Source organism: Paroedura picta, chromosome 3, assembly GCF_049243985.1.
Source record: "Paroedura picta isolate Pp20150507F chromosome 3, Ppicta_v3.0, whole genome shotgun sequence".
Classification (NCBI taxonomy): Eukaryota; Metazoa; Chordata; class Lepidosauria; order Squamata; family Gekkonidae; genus Paroedura; species Paroedura picta.
The window spans coordinates 159,365,727-159,377,001 of NC_135371.1; the positions used below are offsets into that span (position 1 = coordinate 159,365,727).

Sequence of the window (11,275 nt, forward strand, 5' to 3'; positions counted from 1 at the left end):
CCGATCTGAGGGAACTGCCTTGTGTAAGCAGAAAGTTAGTTTGGATACAGCCATGGGTGGCCAAATCCTAGCTTTAAAAGCAAGCACGTCTGAGATCTCTGGCCACAAAGCATGGAGTGGGCCCGTGCCAAACGTCTTGCTGATCTCCTTGCTGATTTCTCCCACTCAGGAGAGAAGAAGTTTGCCTGCCCAGAGTGTCCCAAACGCTTCATGAGGAGCGACCACCTCTCCAAGCACATCAAGACCCACCAAAACAAGAAGGGAAACGCTCCTAACAGCGTGGCCATGGACGTCTCCATGGATCCAGGCGCTTCTGCGGAAGGCGCTGCCGGGGCAACACCGTCCGCTCTCATTGCGACCAACATGGTGGCCATGGAAGCCATCTGCCCCGAAGGCATCGCACGCCTGGCCGGCAGCGGCATCAACGTCATGCAAGTGGCGGATCTCCAGTCCATCAACATCAGCGGCAACGGATTCTGAGGCAGCGCCGGCTGCACCACGGAGGCGTTGCGCAAACGCGGGATTCTCAAGGTAGCGATGGGTCCAAGAGATCAGGTCTTTTCACTGCACGAGTGGTGGAAGACGGGGGACTCAGCTGCTCCGCCAGCCCTCCAGAATCCCAGTTTGGTCTCCCAGGAATGCTGCGTGCAGAATAAGGCCTGCTGCTGTTGAGGGTGGCCCTCAGATGCTTGGTGTTATTTGCCCGGGGGAACAGGGATGGGCCAGAGCTCTTTGACTCATTTATATTGCTCTCCTCGCCCCTTTCTAAAAGTCTCTTCACCCTCCCTACTAGGTACCCCAGACGCCATCATGCCTTGGTTCTAAATGTATATGATCACTGAAATACTTTTTAGCAGAAAGAAAATTCTATATTATTATTATTATTGTAATTATATAAAACTATAAAATATGTTTTTTTTGTTTTTGTTTTTTTGTTTTTTGAGAGGTTAAAATTTTGCTGTGACCAAAGTCTTTGGTCATCGTTCGGATGCCTTAACTTTGAACTCTTGAGCTGTTAGGCGGCGCTCAGGCTTATGTTGAGATGCTACTTTGCATTTTACATTGTAACTATATAAAAATATATAAATTTAGCTTTTTTTTTGTATGCTTGGCTTTTAGATTTGAGTTTTTTTTCTTAATTATTTGGGCAAAATTCCCAGTTTCGGTCTTTTTTTTAACCTTCCTTTAAAGAAAAAAAAACTTAATTTTTCTCTATTTGGAGAGAAGCATATCCATGAAATCCACTGTATTTTTGTCTGTCCGTGTACACACCCTCTATTGTCTGAGCGGTAGGGTCCATGACCCATAATAGGATCTGAGTTTTATAAGGGAGTGGGTGATGTGGGGGAGAAGGTGTGGAGGGAGGTGAACAGTTGGAATACCCACATTTAAAGAGAGTTTGTCCCTGCAGCTCCCATTTTAGGCCACCCAGATGCCCTGGGTTTGGCAACACCGTTGCATTGGGCACCAGTGGAGGTGGGCAGCCCTTTTCAACTTTGTTTAGCCAGACTCACAGAACCGCCGTGGAAATGAGGCCCACTTAACCTGGTGCCTACCCAGTTAGCAACGTGCCAGTTAAATTTTGCGGGCCGTTGCCTTTTTCGTTTGTTTGAGGAAAAAAATGGGGTTTTCCTATATATTTGGATTGCCCAACTCAGGAAATTTCTGGAACAAATTGAAGCTTTGTGGCCTGGGTTGGAGTTTGGTAGTGGGGTGGGGTAGCCTAGGTCTGCAGTAATGTAATAAGGCGACTTGCACCTGGGAATTTTTAAAGATCAAGCTACTGCATTACTGTGGAACGCTGGAAGCACTTCTCCAGCTTTGTCCCACACATACTAGGCAGTGTTGTTCAATGATACTGTGAGGTCAGTCAGTGCGTGCGCACACGTGCACACACATGCCATCCTCCTGAGTCACCGTTTTGTCTCGTGAACCTACTCATCATCTTAGTCTCTTGCACCCATCTTGTTCTCTTATTGATTATGCATGTCCATCCAGGCCCATAAGGAAAACACAGCAGGTAGGACCGGGTTGCTGACAGCCACCATGAAAAGTCACCTATGAAGGGTCTGTATTGAAGGGGAAAGGAAAAAGTGGAGACTGGTTGGAGACACTTGCTTTCCAAGCCACCAGGACAGGAATAAGATCTTGATGGCCTCCACTTCTGAATAGTCATCTTGACAATTTTTGAATTTGCCCAATAACCATCCTGGCTGGTGTTCTGTGGCTGTTCTGAGAGAGCTCTGTCCAGTGCCGTAGTAAGAGGCCACATTGCATCTTAAGTCTCTTCCTCCTGTTTTTCTCCCAGCTATTAAAAATGGGGAAAAAAAGCCCAAACCAAAGCAGCTACTCTCTATATAGATTGTTCCCTGAACAAGCAAGCAAATTGCAAGACAATGACAGAGTTAAGAAATTCCACAATGCTACTTTCTCTTAAGACGTCTTCTACGGGCATTATGGGTGGCTGACCCTTCAGTGCAGACACACTTCCTTTGACTGTTCACGAGTGGGCCACGAATTGGGACCAGGTTTAGTGTCCAGACATTATTTTTGCCTGTAAGCTGCACCTTAATTGTGCTTCTCAAACAACCAGGTTGCATCTCCCCTCTTCCCCCAGCATGGCCCAGCACTCCCATCTCACCAATATCCTATCTTATCTGCCAGCTCTCCCTGCTTGGGTCACCACTCCTCCTGGACAACACTAGGAAACATATGCCAGGTGTCAAACAGCCAACCGGAGCCTCCCTGGCTCTGTATCTAATCCTTATGCCAACTGTAGTCATGTAGCGGAACCAGACTAGAAAAGAGTTTTTGTGGTGCAAGCGAAGAAGGAACGTGCTCTGCCCTCTCACTGCCTTCGGAGGTAGCCAGAATAAAAGTGATCCATCGCTTTTGAGCCTGTTACTGTGTTTGTGCATCATCGGCGCTTGCTTAGCCTGGCCAGGCGGTGAGCTGCACTGGAGGTGGTGCACTGGCCAGGGGGTGAGTGGCACTTCTTCCACTTCAGATTTTGTAAGATCATTCGCAAGTGAAAACCTTCTCTAGGACAAAGGTATAAAGTAGTATAATGATGCTCCACTTGCTCTCATCTTTTAAATTAAAGAAGTGGGGAGTGGGGATGCCCTAGGAAACTGCCATGTATAAGAAATATTCCGTGCGTGTTGAGAGTTGTGCAGCAGAGGCGGAGGATCAAGTAAATGGCCGGAGTAGCCAGTGAAAAGGAAGACATCAAAACCACGTCTGGCTGCTGCGTTGCTTTACTCCCATCTTACAAGCCTTATGAACTTCATACCAGCACAGAAAAGGGATGCCGGCATCCCAGTTTCTTTTATTTTCCCCTGCCCTTTGACCCAGATGTTCTTATGTATGTAGGGCAGGGGTAGTCAAACTGCGGCCCTCCAGATGTCCGTGGACTGCAATTTGAAAGCTGGCAGGGGCTCATGGGAATTGTAGTCCATGGACATCTGGAGGGCCACAGTTTGACTACCCCTGGTTGTAGGGTGTGCACTAGATCCCAAATCCCTCAAAGAAGCCTTGGTTTCAGAATATGGCAAGCGTGTGCCCAAAACTCCCTGCAATGAGTTTTATAAAAGGCCCTCAATTGCAGCTCTTAAAGGTAATCTCCTTATTGAAAGTAAATACGCTGGTTGCTCTGTACACGTTGCATTTCAAATCTGCCATAGGAAGGCCGCTGGAACTTTTACGAGCTTAGCTCGTAAGGCAATTTCCCTATCTCCTCCCTCCATCTACAGCCTTGTGTACCCTTCAGAATTGTGCAGCTGTGGGTCACTGTCCTCTCACCCACAAGCATAGAGGGTAGAGCAGGAGGGAGAATTGGCAGAGATTGCCCTCCCCTGCCAACAGGAAAACCACGTTGCAGGCAGAACTGTTGTTTCATTGACAACAGCAACTCAAGTTCCAACTCTGGGTGGCGAATGTGATGTACTTAGGCAAGTTTTTTGGGTTTAGGTTTTTAAGATTGGGGAGAGAATACCATCAAAGTTTTTCTGAACTCTACGCTAGACCACCTCTGGCATTTGGTGAATTGTCTAGATCAGGGGTAGTCAAACTGCGGCCCTCCAGATGTCCAGCGTTCGCTGGCAGGGGCTTCTGGGAATTGTAGTCCATGGACATCTGGAGAGCCGCAGTTTGACTACCCCTGCTCTAGATAATCTAGATATCAGATAAACTTGTTAGCACAGAATCCCAAGAGGAATGTTTGCCCAAGACTGGCTGCAAAGTGTCCTCTCTGAATCAAACGTCGTTTCAAAAATGAAAGGGGTGTTCTCGCGCAGATCTTTGGAAACATTCTTAAACCAGCGCTCAAAGTTCCAAAGCAGCAGGGATTTCAGAAGCTCAACTACCCCCCTAGCAGCCCAAATCTGCTTTTACAGTGTTGGGAGTTTAGTTTTCCATTGAGGACAAGGTAACAATTCTGTTACTGAACTTCAGTAATTAAGTTGAGATGCTGACGAGTGGGAGGGAGGAGTTTTTTCTACATGAATTTAGGTACCAAATGGCAAGCAATTATATAAAGCTGAAAAGCATCAGGCCTTCATCTTCTTTCTCCCATTTTGCTTCCCGTTGCTTCAAATTTATTGCGACTGAAATGTCTTGCAGATGTCCCTCTTTTTATTGGCTGGCTGTCAGAATACCCTTTGCCGGGAGCCATTTGTCACATCCAAGAATGGCTGCGAAAACTCTCGATTTCCAATTAACGTCTTCATTTTCCGACTCCTACTTTTTCCCACAAAAGGAATCCGTATTGCCTTGGAAGTGGCTACAGCAGCGTGATGTTGCCCGCTTGCTCTTGTGGCCTGCCTCCGGCCACCGGAGCCCAGTACTTTGTCCACACAGAAAATACTATTCCCAGTTCTCATGCGCATTTTCTGTAACAAAAGGAAATCTGAAATCCTCTAAATCTGTATGAAGTTTACTCCGTTATCCCAATTGGGGGCAGTTGGCATGCTGAAAAGAGGACTGCTAGTGGCTAGGACTGTTGTCAGCGTGAGCGCGGTTTGTGGAGCCGCAGATTGGTCCTTCCGAAGATTTACAGTCTTTTCTATTTCATTTTAAGTTTTCAACGTTTCAAGAGCAATATTAGTTTGCGATTCCTGCAGAGGGCCCCCTTGTCTGCAAGGCAGACTTGGAGCATATTCTGCCAGGGAAAGAAACTAAGCCGAAACTGTGAAGCAAGCATTCGCGCCGAGAGAGGGAAGAACGTCCCGAAACTTTCTTCACTTGGTTTCTTTCCTGCATTGCATATTTAAAGTGGCGGCGTTTGTGTTTTTAAAAAAATAATCTGTAAGTCTTCAAAAACTGCAGTTGCGTTGGAAAAGCAGCGTTGTGCAAATAGTGAAAATTCCTGATTCCCTCGTAGAAGACAGTATTCAGAAAGTTCTGCAGAACTGCCTTGCGGAGACCCCCAGTGGCATTTTGCCTGTGCTGCCGGTTCTTTGGGCACCCCTTTCTGTAAGAATCCGAGCCCAGGACAAACCAAGGTGGGGTCTGTCTGTCTCCAGATGTTAGCTGAGCCTTAGGGAGGCGGTGTTTCTGCAGAGGCTGTTTTTTTTTTAAGCTATTCCGTTCCCTTCCTATCCTCTTTCTGTTGTGGAGAAGGAAACCTACACATTGAACTTGAGCAGTATTCCCCACCCCCATTATAGTAAAGTAATACCAACATTTATTTTAAAAAAACAACAGTGCTGGGAAAGGGTGACGTCAATAAATCTTGTTTTGGGATCTTTAACTTTTCTTCAGAAACGAGGAAAAAGCTGAGATGGCCTGGTAGGTTAGCTTTCTGCCACTCTTAGTCACCAGAACCAACCATGCCTTGATTGCAAGCCTATGTACGATTGAACTCCCGGCTAGAACTTGCTTGGAATCCAGTCTGTGTCTTTAACCTTCTTCAAAATTTGTCGCCAAGGTAGATTTAGCCGCTGCTTTTGAGCATCTTCCTTCGCTCCCCCTACCCGTGAGGATTTTAATCCTTCATAGCCACATGTTCTAACCACATGTTTTTGTACCCCGCTCAGTGGGCTCATGCATGGGCCATAAACTGCTGGGGAACTGTGACCTTGCTCTCACAGCAATGTTCATCTGGGCTAAAAGTGCTCCCTCCTTTTGGATGAGGAATGTAACTGCCCAAAACTTCTCGCGCCAGAGAGGCCGGAAGTATCTTTAAAAAGGTAGCTGAGAAGAGGCCCTTGGGTCTTCGAAAATGGAATAGATGACGCTGCTGAACACATTTATCCCTCCTGGGTGCTCTTTCTCAGTCTGTTTGTTTTTTCTCTACCCCTTTCCATGATGGGTGCAGCCATGTGACCTATGTCAGGAAAACCCTGTGATCCTAGATTATCTGCTGGTTGACATGGCCTTGGGTCTGCCTCCCAAGAGATGTTCTCTGCTCAGAAACAAGTATTGCCACAAGTTACACAGAAAACTCTGACAGCCCCCCCCCTTGCTGCGTAGAAGCTTAAAACAAAGCTCAGCTGTTCTCAGACGGCTGGTTCATTCACGACATTAAATGCATTGTGGTGCGTTGGTTCATGCAGTAGGCAGACTCTGGTGGAAAGACATTCTTGGGCTGTCCTTTTAGGCAGCAGATGTGAGGAGCTGCGTTAATGGTGGCTTCCCCCAGTGTGTGTGTGGGGGGGTGATTCTCTGCATTAAGATAACCAGTATTTCAGGAGGAGGGCCTAGCCTAGCCTAGCCTTCTTCCTGATGTATTATAAAGTGTGGGGAGTGCTTCTCATGGCAAAACATTCAAACATAAAGGTGTTCCCGCTTCCATTGCAGTCTTAGGGGAAACTTTACCACTTCATTCTACTGATGGTATATAATTTAACCCCACTGTAAGTCAGTTGTACAGAAAAAAACTCCTCCCAGTGAGAGCTTTACATCTCTTTAAAATGGCCTGCAGTTATAATTTTGGAATTAAATGTGCCTTTCCTTTATATACCAAGCCAAATGCCATCAGCCTTAAGAAACTTTGTCTAGCATTCTGTGCCTTGAAACAGCCTGTTCTAGCTTTAATCTTGTCCTCGTCTGTTTGACCTCGGCAGCAAGAGTTCACTAACTCACCCCGTCCCCCGGCTGCTAGCGACAAGATGTGCTTGCATGCTTTGCAGTGGAAGAAGGGCAACGGAGTTTCTGTCTGATTGCCATTCACACATTCATAGGCTCTGCTAATGTTCAGTAAATGCATTATTTTTGTTGGTTTGTTCCCTAGAATGGCTTATAATCCTCTTCCATATAACGTGGCTGCCTCTGATCCTCTCCCAGGAAGGGAGACCGTGAAGGTAGTGATCTTAAGTCCTTCTTTTTTGGGTGCTTACAGCACAATTCTGCAGACACTTAAGCCAACCTGTAACACTGGCAATAAAATAATTCTTGTATATCGGTGTAAAAGACTTTTATCTTGTAATAATGTATGTGCTTTTTTTTAAAAAAAAAGGAAAAAAAACCCAATTACCAATGTAATGATGCCTGAAACACTTTTTAAAAGTGCTTATTTTTGTACAAAGATTAAAGTAGTTTGGCTCCTTTGTATACTGATCACAATTTTTTTTAAATGAAAGGAATAAAGCAATTATCTACAGAGTTTGTATGAAGCCGGCTGGCCACATGGGATTGTATATGTGTGTGCGTGTGGTTTTTCTTTCCCTTTTGCTTTACGGGCTGTGCACACTTGAGAACGAAAAGTGCCTTCATTCAGTAATTTATCTGTAATCTCTGAGATTAATATGGTGGTTTCGTGTATTATGGTTGACGTCTAATCTGGTTAGCAATAAGGTTTTTCAGTAGGCCAGCGGGAAATGTCAGCAGTATTTCTGTCACGAGAGTCGTTGAAAATTTACAGTCGCAGCACAGAAAACGATAACATCTGGACGTTTATTTGTAAAGTTCATTTATCTTCAAGTCTTCCAGGGCAGTTTTTTGAGGTCCTGCCTGGGCCTCTAACTGGCACTAGTTAGCATGCATTGATTCATCGTTCGTTCATTTGCACATAAAATCATAGAGTTGGAAGGGGCCATACAGGCCATCTAGTCCAACCCCCTGCTCAACGCAGGATCAGCCCTAAGCATTCTAAAGCATCCAAGAAAAGTGTGTATCCAGCCTTTGCTTGAAGACTGCCAGTGAGGGGGAGCTCACCACCTCCTTAGGCAGCCTATTCCACTGCTGAACTACTCTGACTGTGAAAATTTTTTTCCTGATATCTAGCCTATATTGTTGTACTTGTAGTTTAAAGCCATTACTGCAAGTACAACGATATAGGCTAGATATCAGGAAAAAATTACACATAACCAGAGTTCCCTGTAAACAGGTAATCAGATCAGAACTGAGTACATTCCGCCTAAAAACAGTTCCAGTTCCTGCAGTTGCTGAAAAAACATACATGGGGAATGTTTGCATAATCACTTGTTTTGTATTGGTCTGCTCCTTAGAGACTAGACAGGATCCAGCTGGGATACGTGTCATATGCTCCTGACTTGGGAGTTCCAGCAGAAAGGATGTTTTCCCTTTTCCTGCTATTCCTTGCCAGTAGTTCAAAAATGAGAATGAGCCAACCATGTTGGCCTGTGCTACAGGCAGGCTGGCTTTCAGACTAGGGGGGTACCTGACTCAAATTTCTTATTTTTACATTTTTATAAATAAGCTCAAGAGGGCAGTGTTGTGAACCAACTCACACTTCAGTTTCCCTTTTCCGTATCCCCCCCCCCCCCCCCAAAAAAAAGACCTGGATTTCCTTGTCCTTCCTCTCAATGTGAGCATAAAGTTGTTGGAGGAAAGGATCACTCACTGATGCTCGGGTTGTAGTTCCTTGATTTATAACTCAACCTGTCTGGTGAAAATTTTTCCTGTTGGCAGCAGATGGTATTTACAATACCAAGACAATTTCTGCTCTGGGAACTTCGCTGACCCAGCTCCTATGCCAGGGGGAAAAATCCTGGGTGGACAACCTACTGAGGGAGAGACTTGTGTTGTCGTCCCTCCCCCCGAGGCCTTAAGGTGATATGAGAAAGTCACGGGTGCTCCTGGTGTGGTCATTCTTGTACTATCTTCTCTGGAAGGCTCAATCTCTAAGCCAGTATTCAGTCTTAGAAAATGGGCCTTTGTAGCATGTCAGGGGTGAGCAGGAGTGACAGGCTGGAGGGGCCCATAATTACTTCAGGACTGTAGAAAAACAAGACTGTTCTACTGTCTAGTTATAGCTTCCTTGCTCAACTTTTTTACCATTGAGAAACCTCTGGAACATTCTTCCAGATGCCCCAGAAGTGGTACAGTCATGCAGACTATGAAGCATAGCTGTGTACACGCTCACCTGGAGGCTCTCCCGTTCCCACCCGCTCCAGGCCCATCATTGGCCATTTTGGGCCAATCAACATCACCATACAGGGACCTATTGCCTGATAAACGTTTAACAAATTTTAAAAATATATTAAAAATTAATTCACTCTCATCCATTCAGGAAACCCAGGGACATCAAGAAGCCCTGGGGTTTCATTAAGCCCTCATTGAGAAAGCTTGGAGGCTTGCTTGGGGCTGGGATTTTTGTCCTGGATTTGTTTTGATCCAGTTGGATAGCTCAGGCTAGTTCAAGCTCGTCAGATCTCGGAAGCTAAGCAGGGTCAGCCCCATTAAGTATTTGGATGGGAGACCTCCAAGGAATACCAGGATAGTGACGGGGAGGCGGGCAGGGGCAAAGCATCTCTTAATGTCTTGAAAACCCTACAGGAGGGGTAGTCAACCTGTGGTCCTCCAGATGTCCATGGACTACAATTCCCATGAGCCCCTGCCAATGCTGGCAGGGGCTCATGGGAATTGTAGTCCATGGACATCTGGAGGACCACAGGTTGACTACCCCTGCCCTACGGAATCACCATAAGTCAGCTGTGACTTGATGGCACTTTTCACAAGTTACTAATATAGACAAGGGTTGAATATTAGAATCACTCTACTATTGTCGATGCTGTAATTATCGAGCTGGATTTTAAGTCTAATAGCACTGTCAAGACCAGGGGTAGTCAAACTGCGGCCCTCCAGATGTCCGTGGACTACAATTCCCATGAGCTTGTGGGAATTGTAGTCCATGGACATTTGGAGGGCCGCAGTTTGATTACCCCTGGTCAAGACCAACAAGATTTTGGGAGCAAAAGCTTTCAAGGGGTATGATTAAGGGCGCTCTGACTCTCAAAAACTCACCCTGCAAAAATCTTGTTGATCTGTAAGGAGCTGAATCTGACTTTTCTACTGCTGATCAGCACAGCTGCCCTGTGAAACTATCTTAGGGGCAGTCAAACTGCGGTCCTCCAGATGTCCATGGACTACAATGGGAATTGTAGTTCATGGACATCTGGAGGACCGCAGTTTGACTACCCCTGTTTGAAGAGGGCTTGGCTGTAGTGTTGCTTCACAAATGAAAAGGACGCTGTAGGCATTCTAGAATTTAAAAAAAAAACACACCCAGAGTAAAAATAAAGACCGTACACATCTGAACGAGCTCCTTTCTTGCTTCATGCAAACCCCTGCCTGAAATGTTCTCCTTGGCTAATTGCGGAGGGATAAAGAAGTCCCTGGGAAGGCCAAGCGGAGAGCTCTGAAGTGCCAGTGTGGCAACTCTAGGTGCCATGTCAACAGTCTCAAAATAAGGAAATTGTGTCCCTCATCTCACTAATGCCGTCTGTGTAAATATTTATGCAACCCAATGTGTTTAAACTAATTCTGCTTGGCCACATGCAAGGAAAATGAAAAAAAAAATCCTGCAGAAATGATTGCGCAAACAGGGATTTCCAACAGGGCTCCCTGGCCTCTTTCAAGGGTGGCCAAACTGGCCCTCCAGATGTCCATGGACTACAATTCCCACAAGCCCCTGCCAGCATGTGGGACTCATGGGAATTGCAGTCCATGGAAATCTGGACGCTCACACTTTGGCCACCCCTGCCCTATATCCTGCCTTAACACAGTGGTCCGCAACCTTTTTTAGGCTGTGGACCGGTGGGATGGGAGGGTGATCCGGCGGCTGCGCATGCGCATTTGCACCATGCGTGGCCAAAATGTGCATGCGTGCCAATTTAGCGCAAATGCGCGTGCGTGGCAGATCTGCGGACCGGTACTGGACTGTAGATTAGTTGGTACCGGGTCGCGGCTTCTTCTCGTCCTCCTCCCTGGCTGCTACCTTGGGGGCTGCCCTGCCACTCTGCCACCGGCTCACCTTTGGTGCTCTCCAGCGGCCGGCATGCCTGGGGCTCCCCCTCGGCGTGGCACTGCGCAG

At 46.5% G+C, this 11,275-nt stretch overlaps 1 protein-coding gene across 4 annotated transcripts in view; it reads left to right on the forward strand.

The window, feature by feature from the left end:
- Positions 1-7,613, forward strand: part of SP1 (Sp1 transcription factor) — a 37,144-nt gene extending 29,531 nt beyond the window's left edge. For all 4 annotated transcript variants that reach the window (XM_077328991.1, XM_077328994.1, XM_077328990.1 and 1 more), the window contains exon 6: positions 170-7,613. In XM_077328991.1, the coding sequence (XP_077185106.1) occupies positions 170-480 (311 nt within the window). In that variant the 3' untranslated portion in view covers positions 481-7,613. The remainder of the gene's footprint in view (positions 1-169) is intronic.
- The last annotated feature ends 3,662 nt before the right edge of the window (positions 7,614-11,275 follow it).